The sequence below is a fragment of the Cydia fagiglandana genome, chromosome 15 (genome assembly GCF_963556715.1).
Source record: "Cydia fagiglandana chromosome 15, ilCydFagi1.1, whole genome shotgun sequence".
In the NCBI taxonomy this organism is placed as follows: Eukaryota; Metazoa; Arthropoda; class Insecta; order Lepidoptera; family Tortricidae; genus Cydia; species Cydia fagiglandana.
The window spans coordinates 682,246-705,697 of record NC_085946.1 but is presented as its reverse complement, the minus strand read 5'-3'; the positions used below and the strand labels follow the sequence as shown (position 1 = coordinate 705,697).

General features: G+C 39.4%; 1 protein-coding gene across 1 annotated transcript; it reads right to left on the bottom strand.

Annotated features, from left to right (window-relative positions):
* Positions 1–3,764: 3,764 nt before the first annotated feature.
* Positions 3,765–23,236, bottom strand: LOC134671554 (interference hedgehog). Its single transcript, XM_063529413.1, has 17 exons — positions 23,203–23,236; positions 15,570–15,628; positions 13,969–14,142; positions 11,695–11,886; positions 11,144–11,316; positions 10,624–10,828; positions 10,146–10,365; positions 9,554–9,681; positions 9,218–9,311; positions 8,702–8,805; positions 7,670–7,788; positions 6,771–6,927; positions 6,278–6,481; positions 5,595–5,781; positions 4,849–4,904; positions 4,437–4,475; positions 3,765–4,082 (listed from the first exon to the last, which is right to left on the bottom strand). Exons 1-17 carry the CDS (start codon positions 23,234–23,236, stop codon positions 3,966–3,968), a joined length of 2,262 nt encoding a protein of 753 aa, XP_063385483.1. The 3' UTR covers positions 3,765–3,965.
* Positions 23,237–23,452: the final 216 nt, after the last annotated feature.

The following is a 23,452-nucleotide window of genomic DNA, read 5'->3' as shown; positions in this document are numbered from 1 at the left end:
TCCGTAAAATAAGGAACTAAAGCACAGTATAGGTATTTAGGCCTTTTGATTTAAAATTATACATTACACATTTTTTTTGTGACGTACGACTTTTAACATGTTTGTAAATGTATAGTAATTGTTTTTAATGAAATAAATGAGCTTCACTATTTTATATATATTTAGAAATTTTTATATTATTTCTACTCAGAATCAAAAGCTCTTTTGATCCTTATTGGAGAAAAAAATTGGCTTCAAATTGTCCATACATTTTCGTTCCTTCCGTTTCGTTACCGTTTATGAAAAATGGTAACGGAATGGAAATACAAACACATTTTTTTCCTCTTAATTCTGAGTAGAATATAAATTTCCAGTACCTTTGAGTAAAGTTCGAGAAATGGGCCAATGTACATGGATAAGGCCATTATTAAAACTACTTCTTTATTTCCAATACAAAAGTGACGCATCATTAAACCCTTTTTTACGCAACGACACCTTTTTAATCTACTATCGATAAATGTGTCAATTTAAAATGCATAGAACCAAAGATCTTGCTTAAATCAAGTTAGGACTTGATAATAAATTCGAATACAAAATTAATAGTCAGTTTACATCCATAAATGCCAAAGTTAATCACAACCTTACGTAGAAAATAAATAATATAATTAAAAATAAAGAATAACGTAAAAATGTACAAATAAAACTAAATAAGTTCGTCGTAACAGATCATTAAACCGAATTGGGGTTCGTCAAATAAAATTATAAAACAAAATTTATTGCCAACAAACTTTTAAGTACTTGGCCATAACTTCTCCAATTTCATGTAAATTTGCTTCAATTATGAGATTTATGAGATAAAGAGATTCACTACAGATCGATTTAAGATTTATTCATAAAAGTTCAGCTTTCGAATGAATAAATTAAAAAGATTTTGCAAACAACAAAACCTAATCGAATAACGCCTATAATACGTTGAATTCAGTTCAGCCGTAATAGCGTTTTCACATTGTCCGATCCGATATGAGATGTCGGATAGTCAGAGGACAAAAAACAGCCGCTAGAGGGTGGCGTTTAGTCATTTTATTTTTGTTTGGACATAATAATCTTATGTTTTATTTGCTATTAGGAATAGGTACAATTGGGTACTTTCCTATACTTAAAATAAATTATTTCACACCGTGCACGAAATAAAGCACCAGATAATTATTAGAAAAACATAGATAGCATAGCTTATTTTTAAACATAATTTATATTTAATAAGTCGGATAGAAGTACATATAAAAGTAGGTGAGTTGACTGTGACGTCACTACACAAGTTTTCATATTACTTCCATATTAGCAAATCGTTTTGACAGTTCTGAAAGAGAAGCTGATTTGACTAGTAGGAAAGTAGCCAATTATACATGCAAACATACCTACAATAAAATAGACGCTTTATTTTGAACAATACTCATTAAATAAATATAAAAAGGCATTTTTAAATTTTACTTCTTTTGACAGACGGTCAGCAGACTTAATAACGTAGGTACAAGTACGGCACCCTAAAAATCATTGCTAACCGACTTGCAAAGTTCGACGATAGCATTATACTTTTATTAGGTACTTACGGAACTTAAACACTTTCCTGGTAATGTTCCAATCGCAAAGCGAGCGCCGGTGAGTCGAGCGCTCAGAGCGTTACATACATTATCGCTGGCATTTCTCTCTTTTACTCCAACTAAGGCGTGATTAGAGTGATAGAGAATCCGCATTTGCAAACTTCGGTGTTCGCGGTAAACCCTCAGATGCCTATAATCTGTCGCGTCGAACGATGATCCCTATGACAGTTCCTTTTGCTCTTTTGCTTACGCTTACTTTAAAAAATAATTGATGATATCTTTTTTTTTACAAAGTATTACATTTCTAAATAAATGACAGCTACTTCATATAAATTGCAAGGGCAGAATACAAGCAAAACTTTACTTAGTAAAAGTTGTCTCGATAGAAAAATAAATACGAAAACATGTCTAATTTTCGTTAATTTTTAATAGGGAGGGGAAAGACCTGACAAGCAATATTTTAAACAGACGTATATTCTCAGAGTTATTGAGATAAAACGTTAGGTATGCGCACGATCGCCAAATGTTCATAAAATAAATGACCATATCTTTTGTCCCCTTCTCATTTCCTGGCTTAACCCCTTAAGTATAAATATATTTTTAAGCGTAGTTTAGACATTGGTTTATTTTTAAATTTACTAATTCTGCTCTAGCTCATTCTATGTTGGTCGGTTTGCTTTCGACAAGAATAATTCCCCTCAACATAGTTCCCAACTCGTATAGTAAACTCGAACTTCAGCGTTTCATAGCTCTTGCGGAACAAACTCATTTCTTGTTCTTGCTAATAGTTAGTATGAGGCATAAAGCGGTCATTATATCCCGAGACCGGTGTAGACACGGCTTTATACTCTTAAGGCAAGGATCTTCCAAATTTGCTATTAAATATTATACGTCTCGCGTAATGATGACATACTTGCGTTCATTTTTATATATATAGCTGTCATGTAAAATGTTTGTAGGCATTTTAGGACGATTAGCACATTACTAATATAATAAAAACATATTTAATTAAATTATTTTTCAAATTCAGTCTAACCAAAAGTAATTTGAAGGAACTGTCATAGCGACCATCATTTTAACCATTTTTCAAACAAAAAAGATTTAGCTGATGGCTAAGTTTTTCAAACGTTTGATTGTTTATACAATAATTTTTAGCTGTACTGAATTATATCTTTTCGCATACTTAAATGAATAACTTTTAGAAAAACTTGTCCTTAAGAAATAACACACCCATACCAACAACGACTACAAGTTTTGCGATTTTACAAATTAATTAAACTTTAACCTCCATTTACTTCTTGAATATTTCGATTTACGAACATCTACATCAGATCTTTGAAATATTATATAACTCAGTACTGGGCCGATTTTTATTTTGTTTGACTTTGATTTGAAGAGCTCTTCATTCTGGGCGGAATGAATACGAAATCACAAACTTGTAGTGAAAAATGCGTGTAATTCTCCGCTGCGTTACGAAAATCTCATACTTTTTCGTAACTCAGTGGTTTTTTTTTATTTTTTGGGACAAACTTTAAAATTGCGCTAGTATTCTAGGAAATTCTATCATATATGTATAATATCTACCAAATTTTATCGAATTATGTATGAGGGAAAAAAATTGGACAACAGAATAAAAATCGGCCTTAATACTGCATTAGCTTATGAACGAAATATTATTATATTAACTGCATTGTTATTGTTATAAGCGTTTGTTTCGTAAACTCCACACCTAGTCATAGTCAAAACTAAACGAAAATCTTATTCAAACAGTCGTGGCCTACGCTAAACATATAAATAAAAATAATTTTGTACTCTCTCAAGTCCGAATACGAAACGATATGGCTAGTTTGATATCACATCATATCAAAGCCTACCAGTCAAGAATTTACAAATTTCGACCGTGCATGTATAACAAAGTTTAGTTTCCATTACACGTAAAATTATCGTAATGCGAAAGATGTAGTGTGTCTGGCCTTCACATTGGTGCCTGTTTACACATCGATTGCCTAGTCTAAATTGCGACTACATTCATTTGCTACTTGCGTTTAGTGGCAATCGTATATTAAATAAATACTAAACAATGTGTAAACAGTCCCCAATGCGAAGGCAGAGGCCACTAACCTGTATTGACCTTAGAATGTTTTCCTCTGGAGTACAGTCATAAGAAACAGGAATAAAGTCTATATCAGCTAGTGTACCAAAAACAGTAAAAAGCTCGCTGCTCTCTGACCAGTGATAAGAATTTTCAATTTCGACCTTGCGTATAAAGTAATAAAGTCCAATTCTAATCACATGTAATGCAGCAGTTTCGTTCTTCCAAGTACCTAGTAGATAGATGCTGCTTTCCAAAATAGGACTCTGCGTGTATAATAATAATAAAGTCCAAAATCACACGTATTGTCGCGAGCCGTTCTTCCGCGTCCGCGGCAGGGTGTCGTCAGTGCCAGCCGTGTTGCCGCAGTTGTTGTTGTGCAGGAACGACATCTCCACGCTTCCGTCGCCGCTCTGGAAATTAAGACACGTTAGGGTAACATTCCATTTCTAACCGCAGCTGCATTACTGTCAATTTTACTATGGAAATTGACAATGACAGCGACGCGTTCAGAACCGGTAGTGCAGCTGCGGTTAGAAATGGAATGTAACCATAGGGTCGGTTACACCAAACTGTTCGTGTCGTACGTGTTCGTTCGTGTCAGTAAAGTGTCGGGGCGCGCCGGCTGACGTTGATCAGACTGTCAAATGTGGTTGGTGCAACTGGCTACTAAGGAGTGTTGTCTCATCACTCTCATCATAATAGCTCTTAAAAAAAAATTGTAATGAGAACCAAATGTCTTAATTAATATATCGATATGAACTGACCTCAGCGTGCATCGGGTTGGCTGTGATAGTGATGGGCACCTTGGCCGGTATGTAGCCGTTGGCACCCCCGCTCTCCGGACCGCAGCCCTTCTCTTCTGAAAACAGCTATAACTATGAACTGACCTCAGCGTGCATCGGGTTGGCTGTGATAGTGATGGGCACCTTGGCCGGTATGTAGCCGCTGGCACCCCCGCTCTCCGGACCGCAGCCCTTCTCTTCTGAAAATGAAAACAGCTATAACTATGAACTGACCTCAGCGTGCATCGGGTTGGCTGTGATAGTGATGGGAACCTTGGCCGGTATGTAGCCGTTGGTACCCCCGCTCTCCGGACCGGAGCCCTGCTCTTCTGAAAACAGCTAACTATGAACTGACCTCAGCATGCATCGGGTTGGCTGTGATAGTGATGGGAACCTTGGCCGGTATGTAGCCATTGGCACCCCCGCTCTCCGGACCGGAACCTTTCTCTTCTGAAAAAAAATTACTAAAATTATTGCACTGTAACATTTCTGAAATAGGCACCTAGATTTTAGTGACCTTTCAAGTCTAAGTTAGCCAAAACAATGTTAATTGTGTTTGAATATAAAGACATAACAAGTGCCTCGAGCATTCGGCCTTTCGGGTAATTACGAGGAAACCCATGTACAGAAATTCAATATTTACAGGTTTAATAACAAGCACTTAGAGGTCGAGTACAAAAGGTAATTTCTTTTGATGTTGTTGAAGGCCGACTTTTATGTAAAGGTTATAAATATAAAATTTGTAAAATAAAACATGTTATTTCGACCGGATGCCGGATACGACTACAAAGAATTAAAATGTAAAAAAGTGCCTTTTTTATATTTTTAATTGTTTGTTGTTCAAAAATAAAAGGATATAATGCCATAGGGTATTTTCTAGCTGCTGTTTTTCTCCAAAGGTCATTCGATATCGGATCGGACCCAATTTAGAGGAAGAGGCAAACGACCAGTTACCTACCTGGTGGTCAACTGTGGAGGTTTTAAAAGCCCAGAAACTTGCACCAACGACAACCCGGGATAGAATATCCTGGCGCCGATGCACAAGAAGGCCCGACTCCAGATAAACTGGGATTAGGGCAGGAAAAAGAAGAAGACTCGATATTGGATCGAACAATGTGAATACGCTCTTAAAATACTTACTGTTGGCAGGTGGTCGTCTCGCCCTACGACACAGCAGTAAGGTGACCACCAGGATGACGAGCAGCGCCGTGGCCCCGATGGCGCCCCCCGCCGTCACCAGCGCCGCGGGCGCCTGGCCCTTCGGCTCTTCGGGCGGCGGCTCCGTGGTCGAGCTCGGGGTGGTCGGGTTCGGAAGTGTTTTTGCGACCTGGACAAATAATAGTGGTCAATGAGGATGAGCGAAGCGAAGTCTTCAAGTGCCGTTCGGATTCAGACTACACCAGCATTAAGTACTGCAGCGCGACATTACAATCGACTGCATTGCTGCCGCAAATGTCATGTACTATATGCCTAAGATATCATATTAACAGTAACTATACATTACTGTCTGCAACATAAATATGCAACGCACGTATTTGGATAAATAGCATGTAAACAATTAAGATTTACTTGCTCTCTCTATACTTGAATACCGAGAATATTATAACACATCTTCGATAATTTCTCCAACTATCAAGTCATCAAAGACAACAATCAGGACAGTTATGTCACTGTGCAATAATACAGTTGACTTCATTGCTGTTAGAAATATTAAATTTAATATAAATATCGAAACAAAATAATCTACATATTTGAAATTTTCTGCAGAAAGGTTTAGGTTAAGTACCTTTACTTTAGGGTCAAGTAAGGGTGTAAGGGCTTACAAGTATTTTGCTAAACTCCGACGGCGCTTGAGCAGTATAACTCTGCAGCTTCCACTCGTAAGCCGTGTCTGCCGCTAGGTGGCCGAGGATCGCGACGCGAGTGGCGCCCCCCTCCACGGTCACCTTCTCGTATTTCCCCGCGGAGGACACGGCGCGGTAGTACACGTAGAAGCCCTCCGCTTCGACACCACCGCCGCTCGACCACTGTAACACGGAATTAGGCTTGGAATTACATTTTAGTCTTACATTTTAGAGCCACCCCCCAACCGGCGTCTCCCGGGCGTCGGCGTCTAGTCAACTCTACATACCTATAGCTGCTGCTCGACGCAACGTTGGCGCAACTGCGCAGCGACGCTTTTTCCATAGCGCTAACTAGACGCCGACGCTCAAAAAATGCTAGTGTGGGGTGACCCTTATAATTATTGTATGAAGGCAACCAGACGGTCGACCGTAGACTTTTGTTTTTTTCGGGTGATACAATGATGGATCTTACCGTCCAGTTAAGCCTCACACTGCTCGAAGACACGGGCTCCGCGGCAATGAGGTCCGGGGCCCGCGGGCCCTCGATCCCTCCCCTCTGCAGGTAGAAACGGGGGCTGCTCCGACCCTGAGTATTGTCCTGGTTGGAGTACACGGCTGCTATGCGGAATCTGTAAAGAAAGGAGAATTTTTACAAGATTTTTTGTCAAGTAGAGCGGTAATGCCTCAGTGTGCCACGACTCGCTGCTAGAGTTCGACACTTACTTGTAGTATCTGTCCGGTACCAGTCCGTCCACTTCGAAGGAGTGTATGTAGGGCGGTATATCAGAGTTGGCAGTGTGCCACGGCCCGCTGCTCGAGTTCGACACTTACTTGTAGTATCTGTCCGGTACCAGTCCGTCCACTTCGAAGGAGTGTATGTAGGAAGGTATGTCGGAGTTCGCAGTGTACCACGGCCCGCTGCTCGAGTTCGACACTTACTTGTAGTATCTGTCCGGTACCAGTCCGTCCACTTCGAAGGAGTGTATGTAGGGCGGTATGTCGGAGTTCGCAGTGTACCACGGCCCGCTGCTCGAGTTCGACACTTACTTGTAGTATCTGTCCGGTACCAGTCCGTCCACTTCGAAGGAGTGTATGTAGGGAGGTATGTCGGAGTTCGCAGTGTACCACGGCCCGCTGCTCGAGCTCGACACTTACTTGTAGTATCTGTCCGGTACCAGTCTGTCCACTTCGAAGGAGTGTATGTAGGGCGGTATGTCGGAGTTCGCAGTGGGCCACGGCCCGCTGCTCGAGTTCGACACTTACTTGTAGTATCTGTCCGGTACCAGTCTGTCCACTTCGAAGGAGTGTATGTAGGGCGGTATGTCTGAGTTGGCAGTGTGCCACGGCCCGCTGCTCGAGTTCGACACTTACTTGTAGTATCTGTCCGGTACCAGTCCATCCACTTCGAAGGAGTGTATGTAGGGAGGTATGTCGGAGTTGGCAGTGTGCCACGGCCCACTGCTCGAGTTCGTCACTTCCCGATATTGGACCTAAGAGGTAACATTAACATTGAGTAATTAAATTAAATGAAGTAATAATGAAGTCTATTTCAACTCTCTATTTATGTTATGACTGTCTCTACAAATTTTTGTCATCAATAATAATAATAATGGTATTCCAAGTATCTCTGCTACGTAAGTATATTTTGAATCCCAGGGAAAAAAAAACCATGTGACTTAATAACTCTTTCAACTTGTATCCAAATCTACTCTATCGAGAGACTGGTCATACATTAACGCGATAGAGGTACAAGTCCACAGTAAACAGGACAGCCAACATCAGAACACAGCTCAGACCCTGTCAATGTTTGACTATAACAAACAAAGGCCTTTATCCCGATTCTAGCCGGTTTGTAGGCTAGGCACTAAGTGCTGAAGGTATCACGGGATATAGCCTAGATTCGATTGGTTTGAATACTTGTAATGTAATGGCAATCATATGACTGAATGCAAACTCCTGACATAGCGAATAGACAACGATCTTATAAGCATATCATAATAGCTGTCAATTAGGTATTGTGAAAATTGGATTCAGAAACACGTTAGGTACTTTTTTGATGATTAAAACTGACTCTTATCACTGAGCAGGACTGGAATGTCTTCCAGTTAACCGTTGCAATAAAGTGGGGCAATAATATCATTAATGTAAAATTTCTATAAAAATATGATAAATATATGGTGTATAAAATGAGTAATGACACTTTTTTCTATTCAAATTAGTGCAAAGATAATCTCTCTCTCTCTCTCTCTGTGGTCGCTCCCTCATGGCTGAGGATCGTGGTCATCAGTGGTTGTGGATGCTCCACACCTGGTCTTTATGATCTGCCTCCAACGGTGCCTGTTTATCGCGTTGTTTATACAACCGAGCAAAAGGTTTTCAAGATTAATAATATTATAATTTTACCTTAAAGATCCGTATGGGCATTCCGGAACTGGAGTTGGACCAGGACACCGTGACGCTCTCATCCGACATACGGGTCACGGTCGGACGCGAAGGCGGCACCATTTCTGTTAACAAAGAATTATTTGTAATGGCCCTTGACATACTCGTATTGAGAACGTCTAGGGCCACCCGACCCCACACACCAAACGCTAGGTGTTTTGAGCGTCGGCGTCTAGTCAGCGCTATGGAAAATGGCGTCACTGCAGTGGTTAGCTAGACGTGGGCGAAGTGGCCGAAGGGCGAGGCCCCTTCAGTCGGGCACGTAGAAGAATGAATGAATGAAAATCTTTATTTCAGGCAACTACTAGAAGAAAAGGATCTCTCAGATGCGACTTCACCCACAGTTAGATTAGGTCACGCTACGCCACTGTCGCTTCGCAGTTGCTCCAACGTTGCGTAGACCAACCATAGAGTTGGCTAGACGCTGACGCTCGGGAGACGCTAGTGTGGCGTGGCTCTAAGCTGCAGGGAACTTACTTGCTTTTTTCTTAGGGTTCTTTCGATTGTTGTGTTTGTTTTTTGGCTGCTGGTACGCAATATGTGCAGCCTTCGCGCTGTCTGCAGAATATTCCTGTATAAAACAAAACGTTATTAGTAAGAATAGTAAGGAGCCATAGGCAAAAGGACCAAGGGTCAGGTAGGTACTTCTATATACAACTTCTGACCAACTCTCAGTGGACTTCAGTCCCCACTGTACCCACGCACTACACCCGCCTGGAGAGAGTAGGTACTCTCTATTGGCCCTCTCTCTACATTGGTGACCTTCCGACATTGGACAGCCACCTTGTTTCGCTCAGAGGAGTCAGGGCTCACCTGTGAGATCTGTACGGGCACGACGGTGAGCAGCACCGCGTCGTGCGCGCAGCCGAGCGCGTTGCACGCGAAGCACTGCAACGCGCCCGCGTGCTTTTTCTCTACGCGCGCGAATCGCAGCTCCGATCCTGCATAATCCGACAAATAATAATGTTTGTTTAATTGGCTGGTTTTTGTCTTGTTGTCAAAATTTTCTTCGTCCCATTTGGATATTAGACCTTTGGCTGGTTGGACAAGCTCCTTATGGGCGGAATAATATGACATCACAACTTGTTCCAAAAAAAATTATGTAACTAATTTTCCGTTGAGTTACGAAACTACCATACTATTTCGTAACCCTGAGGATGATATTTTAACACACATATTTCGGTGAAATTGCGCTTATATTGTACAGAAAATAGGGAACTCGCCAAATTGTTTTGACATCTGACGAACAAAAAATTGAGACTAAATAAAAAACGACAATATTTATTGACACCCGAAAAGCGAAATATTTCAAAATAGAAAATTCAAAAAGTGAAATCTCGAGCGTTGCGAAAAAGCTAAGGTAAGTATAGTATCTTAAAATTAGAACTAACATCCACGAACTCACCTTGCGCCTTGATGCCTTTCCCGGTCACAGGTTCAGCATTTAGCATCCAATGCACCTGCGGCGGAGGCTGGCCGAGCGGCGTGCCGCACGCCACGCGGGCTGGCGTGCCTTCGCTGGCGTTCACGCCGTACGCCACGCCCTCCCAATATGGCGGCTGGAGGGCCAGCACACGCCAGGAGCGGCGGATGGCGTTGCCGTTCACGGAGCAGGAGTATATGCCCTGGGAAGACAAAGAGAGAAGTCGTAGCTAGGAATTTTTGGTGCCATTTTAAATTTGGAAATGATGAAGATTTGAAATTGGAAAGAGTAGACTCCAGGGTGTCTATGGAGGAGAAATAATGAAGTACGTTTAAAATCTTTTGCGTTGTGCTGCTCATGCTCTTTCATTACAGAAGAGCAAACGTGTACACTTTTTACGGTGTTTTAAAAGTGAACTTGTTTCCATTGCCTATGAGTTGAATTTCTAATGACAAATTACCTCGTCTTCAGTAGTGAAAGGATGAACCACCAGATCGTGGTCATGTCGGAATCCGTTCCTTTTCTCCGTGCCTCTGTACCACGTGACTTGAGGCAACGGGGTGCCCACGGCCCCGCACCAGAGGCGCAGCGCCCCGTTGGGCCGCACGGGCACCGTCAGGACTCCATCGGTGACCTCGCCGACATAGTCTTCTGATTCCAGGAACCTATTGAAGAATTGATTGAGTTATTTAATGTGGTACAGACTCTTGGTCCGTCATGATTACTTGACTAAACGTTATATCTTTGATAAATGATCTATGTATAGTACTTGAAGCCACCATTACCCTCATGCTGAACCCTTAAATACTTTCTCTCCGCGAGATCAACGTTCTCGTCGCTCAGGTTATTGGTGAACATATGACCATCAGCAACACTCTTTTTTTAGCCTTCGGTGGACCTCAAAATATGTCTTCGCAATAAGCTAGACATGTCCTTCCCGCCTAAGAAGTTCTACCATGGAATAGTTGTATCGCAAGTACCTGAATCCTCCATTGCCCTCGTGTTGCACCCTCAGATACGTCCGCTCCGGGAGATCAACGCGCTCGTCGCTCAGGTTGTTGGTCGCTGTGCAGCCGTAAGTCCCGCTGTCGGCCGTCGTCGCATTGTGGATGATGAGGACGCCGTGCGGCGTTTCCACTGGCTGTCTCACTCCCTGCAAAGTTATTGATTTATTGAACTAAATTTAGATATGTACATATCAAATTTTCGTAAGTGAGTCTCAGTGTTCTCCTTTCATCTGAATAATTACCTTAACTGTCAGTCCAAAACCAGATCACCTCTTCGTCCGTCCACAAGTTTAGTTCCAGTAGAGACTGAGAGAGAGCCCGGTTTTAGACAATGGATCAGAGTTCGGTCCAGCGACTAGAACCGGACACCGGTTAGTCCAAAGAGCTACAACAGATGTCAGATATTTATTCTCCAACAAGTGGGGAAGCCTGTTACAACGCTATCGTCGAAGGCACGATCCTCAGCAGTGTGTAATGGACCAAAAACCTCCATTCTTCCTTCCACCGGGATAATTTTCCCTCACCTTGACTTCCTTCCACCAGGTCAGCTCCGCCGGGGGCTCGGAAAGTGGCTCCCTGCAGTGCAGCACCACGGTGTTGTGCAGCGGGGCCGTGATGACTCTGGTCTCGCCGGTGTTCCGGCTGAGGTCGATCCGCGCGATGGTCAGCCGCGCCGGGTCCGAGGCGAGGCTGATGGCGCCGTACCAGACTACGCACTGGAAAGATACGGCATTATTAATAAGTTTTTTGTCAAAAAAACTGTCGTTTATCGCCGAATGTACTTTTCTTTCAACAGGCAACTAATACACCGAGACAATCCTAACAAACCCAAACACAATTAGGTTGCGTTATTTTATTACACAATATTACCTCCCAGCTTCATAATCAAATCAGGTCCATGTCATAATAATCTTGCATTGTCATCAAATTTACATATGTATGCAAATTTTCAATTTCGTAGGAAACCGGAAAGTGGGTCAAATTTAACTTTCAAGATTTGACCCGTACAAACAGATATATTGCAAGTTATCTAAATAAAAGCTTTTAAAAATTAAAGCGTTAAAATAAATGTAGAATGCAGTATACTTTTATTTTGATCGTAAATAGATTCAGAGTTTCACAGCCACATTTATTATTGAATATTTACAACGAACACAATTTCCGCAATAAGACGAGGGTCGGTTATGTTAACAGATTGGATAGGCTTCGATTTCCGGTCATGTCGTTTAGGCCGTTTACAATATAATTTATAGATATTTGAGGTCAATGCGGCCAAATCAGTGTGCGGGAAATTCCGTACAAGTAGGTACACAATTTTATTAAACAATAGTACCTACACGATTTTAGCTTCATCATCAAAGATAAAGTGGTTCCCATCCATTCCATATCTATCCCAAACTTTTTCATACACTTTTCGTCGGGTAGTTGCACAAATCTCTTGCAATTTTGCTGGGACATCAGTTATCCGTGACCACGACCAGTGAAACCTGCTGTGTCGAAACGTCGGTAACTAAAGGTAATAAAATAAATTCGCGTTAGACTCGTGTATAAATGTGAGTTAATTATGTGTTCGTCATCAAAGCATAGATTCCTTTTAGCTCCAGCATTTCAGCAATCAAAAGAATAAGGGCTCTATTTCCTACGGTTAAAAAAGAAGTTATACGAGTATATACTCGTGTCGTACGTCGTAATTTCCCACAGACAGATTTGGCCGCATTGACCGGCGGCCAAAGCCGGGCAGCTCTAGCGTGAGACATCCTTATCCGGAAAATATATTCCTTCAGCAGTTAGGTAGGAAACGCCATTACCAGAGCAATTACATAGTTGACGGTTTCGCCAAAAATAACCATTTGTAATTTCCGCTCGAGCGATGTCTTCTGGTATTTGGCAGCTAAATGACAGCTAGCTCAAGAAATTCCGCTTTACCTTCCTTCGTGCCGGTATTCGATTACGTTTGTCGAAAGCTCCTGACGTGAGATGACAACGGACATGTTGGACGTTCGCTAACTTGAGGTAAAACTAATAAAAGAAATTTCTACCAAAGTAGTCTGGGTGTCTGGCGACCTACGAGCTGCCCCTTTTTTTGCACAAAAACTCAGCCTCGCTGTGCAGAGGTCGCGGCCAGCGTCCTGGGAACAATGCCTCAGGCTAATTAAGGGCTAGATTTATGACTTATTTATTTTGTTACTTAATATCTGTTTTAATAAATATTCAGGGACTTGAGGTACCCAAGATTACTATTACTTACCTATTTATCTTACTCTTCTTATCACATTACAGCATAGGTTCAGAGCTCCTAGGACTCGCTGTTTTAGCCCATTTGAGTGTTCTTCTGGGCAAAGGCCACTCCCCTGACGGTCCATAACTCCCGGTTTTGTGCTTATTCCGGTCAATTGTAAAGGAAGGTGTCAAAATCGTCTCGCCATTTCCACCTGGGCCCACCTCACCCACGCTTCTTTACCGGCATCCACTCGGAGGCTATATTAGCCCACCAATCCGGTTGCAACGATATACGTTGCCGGCCTAGTCCCTGAATTTTAGAGCGTAGCGTAATGGGACGCGCTCGATTTCTTACTCGGTACGGTACAACACTTTTCCAGCTCCCTTCTCCTGTACCTAACTAAAACCTGACATACCTGGTACAGAGCGTTTTCTGCCCCGTCCTTAATGTCCACCAGCAGCCTGGTGGTGATCTTGTCCCGGTCGCTGCTGCCCTCGACGTCGATCCACGTCTCCCCGGCCCGGTCGGGCCGCCACCGCCACGCCAGCCGCTCGCCCGTAACTCAAACCTCACATACCTGGTACAGGGCGTTTTCCGCCCCGTCCTTAATGTCCACCAGCAGCCTGGTAGTGATCTTGTCCCGGTCGCTGCTGCCCTCCTCGGCGTCGATCCACGTCTCCCCGGCCCGGTCGGGTCGCCACCGCCACGCCAGCCGCTCGCCTGGCACGTTCACTGCGCACTCGAATGTCACCTACAACACAAAGGAAGAGGCAAGGTAATGTTATACATATAATTTCCATTAACTCCAGATAGACGAACATTATGCCATTCAGGACCTAACGTGACGTGCATAAAAATATTTCATAAAATATCACAAGAAATCAAATACCTATAATGGAAATCCCAAATCATTTGAGACCACGTTTGATCAATAGGTATTTATTGGATAAGAGCTTTTATTCACTGCAGAAGTTTATTTTATCATAGGTTCTTCGCTTCAGTGAATTAATTTAATATCTGCGTTAATTTTTCATTAGAAAGTGACTTTTAATCTCCATAAAAAGTGATGTTACATTTTAAAGTTATAATTAATAGAGCTAATAATATTTTAGTTATTTAGTTATTAGTTTTACGTAAGTCCCTGTTTAATGTTCTTTACAAAATTAATAATGCTTATATATAAGACTAAATTTCTGTGCCCCGACAGATATATTACTAGTTTATTTATAGCAATAAAGACGTTTGATCATTGAAATATCTAACTCAATTCTTCGGGCGCGGTCGTAAGTATCACGTACGTACTTAATTGAAACAGTCTAGAGATCGAAAGAGAGAAATTATCATACGTTATGGATGACGAGCATTAATTAGGTAATTAATTATCAGAAATTAACGTTTAGAAAGTGAGAATTATGTACGTAGTACAGTCAGCATCCACAGTAACGGAGGAAACAACCCTCCAAGTACATAATTATAGGTACAAGGTATGTCACCTTGGAATTATTTTCCAAATAGATAATATTATGTCTCTTCAATTCGCGTTCTAAAGTATGTGACACAGTCCAATTGCTACACTACATGGACTCATTTATTTTTACTAAGCTATTAGAGAATGGTAAAACTTCTTTTGAGTGATAAGTATTTTACGTGAAATACTTTAAAAAAAAATTAAACTGTTTATTATAAATAAAATTTACAATTTTTTTATGGACTAACTTAACCTAATCTACATTATAATAGATTATTAGCTAAGTGAGAGGTTTTCTCGTAGTTACATCATTGACATTATTATTACTATATTTTAATCTAATTTATATAATGTGTATTTATTTTAAATTAGGGTTTGACTAAATTAATCAGTTCAAGTAGTACTTTTTGAACATTAGTTTCAGCTTATGAGGCTTATCTTGTAAGTTATCTATTATATGTCTAGTAAGACTATTTAGGATGTGTGGCAAGTAACTCGACCAGACTCTTTGTCCATAATAGTTGTTACTACTTGGTATATTGAAATGTTTTTTATTTATCAGTTCTGTTCGCATTCTTATGAAAGCCATTGTGAGCGATCAGAGGAATTCTCTTCTTTCTTACATAGACTTTAGGGCTCTATTTCCAACAGGGAGACAGGAACATTTAGACAAATTCGCTACCCACTTATAGCTTGGGTACTTTACTTACCACATCTCCAACCGGTGCTGTGACAGGCTCAGGAAATTTGGTGAACTTCCATTCCAGTTCTGTAAAGAAAATGAAGAATTAAAAGAAACTGCTGGTTACGAACATTGGAAAACAGGTTACGTTTGAGTTGGTAGGTATGAAACTACAAAATGGTAAAAAAAAGTACCTATCTAGGTACTATCTTGAGTACCTACTCAATACTGCCACAGATTATATAATAGTTCATACTGCTCGCACAATACACGGATAAAAACCCCTTTATAACTATTTTTACGCTAGTTTAATAACATTTCTTCAGTTGGGGATAACTTCCTTAATAATATGTCTAGATATCCTTTGTTACCCAAGGCTAGATTTGCCAGATGCAAAATGAAGTTATCAGACAGTGGCACATGCTTTCCACACAAAGGCACAATACCGAGGAGCTTATCAGGATAATTAACTATTGTATCGGATCAAACGTGTGCTCTTGCCTCCCGAACGAGAGCAATCGGACTCTCAATATTAGCAAGAACATTCCGCTGTCTCTGGAAACTTTCGTCAGAAAATTCTCATGGAAGTTTCCACTTAGAAAATTCCCGTTTGAATTACTCAGTGTGCTGTTGACGACTTTTTCATTTAATATTTATGTACTTACGTCACTGCAAACGTGCAAAAGAATTGAATTGAATAACTATAAACTATAGTATGGTTCATTCTTATACTGTCACTCCGGCCCATACCTTATAATTAATTACTATGGACTATAGAGAAGCCATAACAAACAATGAAATTGTCGCATTAGCAACTTGTATCACTCGAACAAAAAGTCATAAGCGCTGTAAAAGTGATGGCGCTTACGTGTTTAAGTCACGAGACTCACGCTCCGCTTCTACGGTTTGTTGTGGTCAAAACAAAAACAACTCATGGCGCAAATCACTGATTCTATGTGCCGGTTCTATACGTTAATAATAATAGTTCAATGACTTACGAGTAGGTATGTCATCATTGGTTGCTGGGTTAGATTGGATTGTACCTATGTTGTATACTTTTATATCAAGTGACCTATAAGAAGACCGATTAACTAGATACCAGCATAAATGCGGTCACTCGCTAATGATCTATTTAATCCGCTACAGGAATTTATTGGTTATCACTTTAGTAATACAGTTAAAATTCCTGTGCGCCACTGCAAGTTTTATTTGCATACCAATACAAATAAAAAGAGTCTGTCGTCCTTCGTGCATTGTTATGGTTTAAATATATTTTAGTCCGATCGAATATTGACTTTAAAGTCTTGGCAGGGTGAGTTAAATCGCGATGGCAGTTTTAAAATTGTGTTCCTCTCAAATGATTGCAGCTAAACAACATTCTGGTGCAGGGTTACCAGACGTCAGGAATTTTCCTGATATAGGAATTTAGGCCGTTTGTCAGCAATGCGGCCGGAACAGGAAAATGTCGGGAATTTTCATGAATTAATCAGACTTTTTTGTAATGTTCATTTTTAATTAATGCTTGTATCTGGTCACCCTGTTCTGGTGACACATCTTTTCGCTACAAAGAGCCAGACTGCCCTAAGGGCTTATTATATTTAAACAGTAAAATAAGCCCTTTAAAAATATCCATATATTATTCTGATGTCATTGTACGTTCGAATTGGCCTGTTAAAGTGACATTCCATTTCCAACTGCAGCTGCAATACTGTTCATTTTCTATGGGAATTGACAATGACAGCGACGCGTTTCCATAGTAAAATGAACAGTATTGCAGCTGCAGTTGGAAATGGAATGTCACTCTTAGTCATTGCCAGTAAGTATCCGTGGTCCAAAATCAAAAGGCTTTATGAAAATATTGTTGCCTCAGGGATAATGAAATTGAAACCTTAATCCATTGGGCCTAAGTTTGATTTTGGTCCGGCGCGTTAAATTGAATTGTAAGAATGCGTTTTGTTTTTGCTTGCCATCAAAATTATTGGTCATATGCGTGACTCATTATATTCACGTTCGTTCATTTTATAGACATTTTTAAGATATTTTGAGATTTGGTCATCGAATGCAGATTGAGACACTTTTATTTTTATTGTCTTGACCAACTTTGGGGATGCCTTATTTATAAGCATGTCCTGGTAGGTAAGATAAGGTGCACTTGGTCTTGTTCATTCACTTTGACGCTTTACCCACCAGGGACATCTCAGTCGACACACATCATGACTAAATCGTTGCATAAATTGGCACAAACTGCAATTTTCCATTTTCAAGTGCCCCTTTACACTGTCACCAAAATATTGGTGTAATTCTATGTTCACAACGCTGGTATATTAGATATCAAGTACTAGTCTTTTGAGCGTTAGTATGTAAATACCTCAACTCCCTTGTAACTTTACGCGGTAAAATAACAGAGAGTAGTGTACTTGAGTACACTAGACACACTTATGGTTTATCCATACAAGTAAGTACCCACTTAGGTCCAGGAACGTATTCCGCAACCAAAAAATAGGTTGAATACTTATTTCACTTTACCAAGTCGCAAGCCGTATAGCTAAAATAAGTTTATCAAAATCTGCATGTATGCATTAAGCTTTAAGCTTCATCAAAATGTTCGAATTGGCCTTACGGATGTAACTCTAATAGGGACCTACAGAAAAATTAAGTAGAACATTTTTTTTCTTTACTTCCCTGCTTTGTTGTGCATTTTATATTTTTCTACAAAACTGCCAGCGAACGAGCACTGGAAGCTGTCCGTGTCGCTCACGTGTTAATTTAAGAACAATGAAGAAAAGCACAATTTTAATTTTACTTCAATCCTTTACACATCATCATCATCATTTCTGCCTATATACGTCCCACTGCTGAGCACAGGCCTCCTCTCATGCGCGAGAGGGCTTGGGCTATAGTCCCCACGCTAGCCCAATGCGGATTGGGGACTTCACATACACCTTTGAATTTCTTCGCAGATGTATGCAGGTTTCCTCACGAAATTTTTCCTTCACCGAAAAGCTAGTGGTAGTGGTAAATATCACATGATATTTCGTACATAACTTCCGAAAAACTCATTGGTACGAGCCAGGATTTGAACCCGCGACCTCCGGATTGAAAGTCAGACGTCATATCCACTCGGCCACCACTGCTCTGCTCCTTTACACAGGCATAGTAAATTGGAATACAACGTACAATTTACATTTATTGCGCCAGTACTTGATACTCGACTTGCTAAGTGGCGTGCGACCGTCAGACCAATTCGAACGTACATTGACTTCAGACATCGAATAACATCTTTCAGTTATCATGCATTTCTCTCGTACTTGTTTGTACGTGTATTGGCGCGAGCGTGACGCATGATAACTAAATGGCATAATTCAGATATCATTCTGATGTCGGTGCACGTCAGAATATGGACATAGAGAAATATGTAAGTAAACTTGCTTAGAGTAGAGAGGTATGTTAAAGTTTATCCCTACTGATATTGTTTATTGTTTAGTATATGAATGAATGAATGAATATTCTTTATTTCAGACCAGGTCCATATAAAATTAAAATTAAAATAAGTAAAATTCAAATTAAATTGAATTATAACATTAATACATTACATGTGTTAGTAGCAGTATGTCAACATTAATAAATTTTTCTACAACTAAGGTTAGTATATAGGTACAGGACATCACAGTATATAAGTTGACAATTGTACCTTAACAGCTTAAGGCACAAATTGGGAGACAGTAATATTTATACATATAGGGTACACAAGTATTTAATATTAGAAATGCGAACCCTATCTGCGACCTCTTCACGCTGAACCGATTTAGATGAAATTTCTTGGGAGATAGTTTGAGGTCCAGGCGGCGTAGCACGGTCGCGTTTTTATCCCTTGTCACTATATCTGTCACGTTCTAACAAGTATGTAAGTGCGAAAGGGACACGCATAGTGATAGTCGATAAAAATGGAACTGTGCAGGAAAGGACATAGGATGGGTTTTATAATTATCAACATCCTACGCAGACGAAGGTCGAAGACGCTAAGATACTTACAAGTAAACTTTTAGTCCACTTAAATCTCAATATGTATTAAGAATAAGATTAAAATCCTATGACATTTATTACTGACAAATAAGTTCCCTTGGATATAATTTGTGTTTGATGTTGTGAAAATTAAGTGCAATTTATTTTTACGTGATGAATCAAAACTTTGGGCCTTTAGTCACCCTAGTTTTACATTTAATTTCTTTTCAAAGGCTATTTTACGTGTAGTTCTCAACATTAAATAAAGATTTCGACACAATAATAAATAAATAAATAAATAAATAAATAAATAAATATTATTGGACATTTTTACACAAATTGACTAAGCCCCACGGTAAGCTCAAGAAGGCTTGTGTTGTGGGTACTCAGACCACGATATATGTAATATATAAATACTTAAATACAATAATAAATATAATAAAAACAAAATAAATATAATAAAATAAAATAAATAAAAAATATAATAAGAACAATAAACTTCTTTAATACGAAAATAATAAGATCAGTCTACCTACTAATTAGGAATCGTATTATTACTTGACTAAGGTTGAATAATAATGCCAAATTAGGACATCTAAAACTTTTTGTTACTTAATTGTTAAAAAGCCTAACCTATAAATTATAGGTCTTTCTAAGAAACCTGTCAGACTAAAATAGGTAAAGTGTTTATTAACATTCAAGAACATTATTTTAATTATTGTTATTTGAATAATACGTTCAGGAATGGCGATGCAGCGGGAATTGAAAACAAACTTATTCAAGAACTACCTATGCATTAAGCTTACCGAGATACAATTGAGACGGACCAGTATAAATATATTCTCACTTCGCATATAATGCTATAAAACTGTAGCTTATAGTCAAGACATTTTTTTTGTGAATAGATGCGACTTAAGGTGCAGTAGGTTCAGCAAGCAGTTTATAAAAATCGTAGCGTTTTTTTAAATAACAACGGTTGCCAAAAATTCAATTAGCAATCTTGAGGCTATCCTCTAGTAACTTCATATAAAAGAATAACTACTTAGATTTTTTGACTTTCGCTCGATGTAATAACATCCCGAACATAAGTCTAAAACACACCTTAAAAATTGTAACCAGTTTTGCACAAAAGCTATATATATGAAAATCTTCTTAATTTTTGATCGACCTCATCGAGTACTTTTTTTGTTAAAACATTCCCGGGCGCGCACAGCGCACAGCCAACTCGCTAGAGCTTACGCTCAGTGAGAGTGAGAGAAGACGGGGCCTTAAGCTGATGTTGGCGACATTTTTATGTGTCCCTTCCGAGAACGCTTCCCACTGTTTCTGTAGGACAATTAGCGAGGCAATGCACTCAAAGACTGATAAGAAAAAAAGTAGACAAGTACTTTTAAGAGACGTGTTCGGCAAGCGTCTTGTAAGATATCTATTAATAAGTTTAATAACTTCAATAATACATCAATAAAAATAGTAGCCCCGCCGCCGTATCGTTTGTTATGGACCAACAAATATTATAGAAAAGTTGTGGTATTACTAATGACACATAACCCTCGGGGCGCGAGTCCAACTAATTCACACTTGTTTTTTATTCTCATCGCATAATCACAAAACATGCCTAAATAGTAGAGTAAACGATCATCGAAAGGCCTGAAAATGAAGCTTTAATGTTATAGTCAGCAAACTAGCCGCCTAATGGAAAGCGGTCATCATCGCCCATGGACATAAGCAACACAGGAGCTACTTAAGCCTTGCCGAACCTTGAGAATCCTAAATACCCGCTTCTTGAAGAATCCCATGTCGTAGCGCAAAGGATATACCCCAGGAAATATTTAAGGAAATATTTCATAAATAAAATACATATAATTAAGAACAATCGTCGTATTTATTTGAGAGTAAAATGTACTACTTATTCAAATAGTTCCCACGCGAATCAATTAATCTAACGGCGAACATTCGGCCTATCTTTATCATAAATCTGATATTTTATGCGTGTTAACTTTCGACGATTCTGCTATTCGTGCCTACGCGCCAAGACCGGAATTACTGGATTCCATTTTAATCGATTTACTTACACATCTTAGATAAAGGTTACTGTGAGACATTTTAGTTTGATACAAGCCTTTTTGCCGGGTTTACTTCTCTTTGCATTGTCATGTCTGCATTTACTCATTAGCTCATTACAAGTAAAAATATTTGAAGATACTTTCATAGAATGAGGTAGGTACGTCTATTAGGATGCGCATTTACAATATTATCCTTCTCCGAAATTCAATACCCATAATCAAAATGGAATGCAATGAACCCACCTAATCGACGTAACCCACCGAACCGTCAAACTACTGTTCAACAAATTATTTAGTTTTCATCTCCGAAAACCATCCAATCTCAAACCCCATATTTCAATTTAACTAGAAACGCGTTAACATCCCAAACTAGATGTGTTTACTCATTAAAGTTAATTGCTCGAATGATTATCTGCTTTTTAAACCCAACAAATTGATGGGACCTGTCCCGTGCATAGGCCGACCTATTACATAAATTCCTGGATGCCTATCTTTGAGATTAACGAGCGTTCCTAATTCATTGCGGCTTTATAATAAGACAGGTTTGTGTATGTATTTCGACAAGCGGTAGTGGATGGGGTGTTAAGTGATAATTTTGTCGTTTTTTGTCTGTTTTGTGTGGAGGCGTGACGGGCTCCCGGATATCGCAGGTAGCTACGCACACATACAAATATTATTATTGGTCTCACATTGACGGGCGGCTAGTTGGGACAAAAAATGTACTATTTTTGGTATGTTTTGGAATCATATTTGATGAAGGTTTGGACATGAGAGCATGTATCAGTAGATTTGATTAGTTCTTGGAACTAGATTCGTCAGGAATTTGTCAGATTTTAATTTGGAAAGAAATTGATTAAGTATCAAGACAATTCTATGAAGATTTGGCTTGTTTTAGTACAAATGCTGTAAAAAACGTGTCTAGCTACTATGTTTGGAGAAACATAATACGTATTTGCATTAAAATAGGCTAGCTGCTTATGATATCAATCAAATCAATCAATCAAAATATACTTTATTCATGTAGGCCTAGCAACAAGCTCTTATGAATCGTAATTAATCTTAATCTAATTATCAGAGCAATTTATTGATGTTAATATTATTCCATAATAAAATTGGATTATTATACATGTCAAATTTAACACTAAGAATTTCACAAAAGGATCGTCAAACATTAAAAAAAATATTGTATAAAAAAATACTAGTCTAGAATTTCTAGAATAAAATCTAAATGTCAAAAAAAAGCATAAGTAACAAACAAGTAGATAGTATTACATCGGAATATCCATTTCCTCATCAATAATCAAATATACCTAATAAATAAATAATCATTTCGAATAACAATTAATCCCACGTTGTATTATCATTCATGTAGTCCTGTGTGGTATAATAAGCTTTGGAAATAAGTTTACGCTTTACATAATTCTTAAATTTATTAACGTAAAATTATATACGTGACATACCTTCAGTAAAGTATAGGTAAATGAGTGCTTAGGGTACACTATTTGTCATAATTGAACTATTATAGTAGACCCAAATACTGTCCTAAAAGCGACCGGGCATAAGTCCCTCAGCTATAGTAATAAGATCCACCTTTACCGACGTACACTCTAAAGCAGTGGTTCTCAAACATTTTCAGCGGCGGCTCTTTTATTCTGGCGTGCTAATTCCTCACGATAGGTACCTATGCAATTTTTTTCGGCAAGCTGTTTTGTTATGCAATAAGTGAGTGCAATTGACATCAGTAAAAGGACATTTAGTGATACAAGTATTTTTGACGTATGTTAATGTAGAGAGTGGATAAAATTAAACACGCGAAGCTTAACGCAGAAGGCGCTTATGGTTTAAA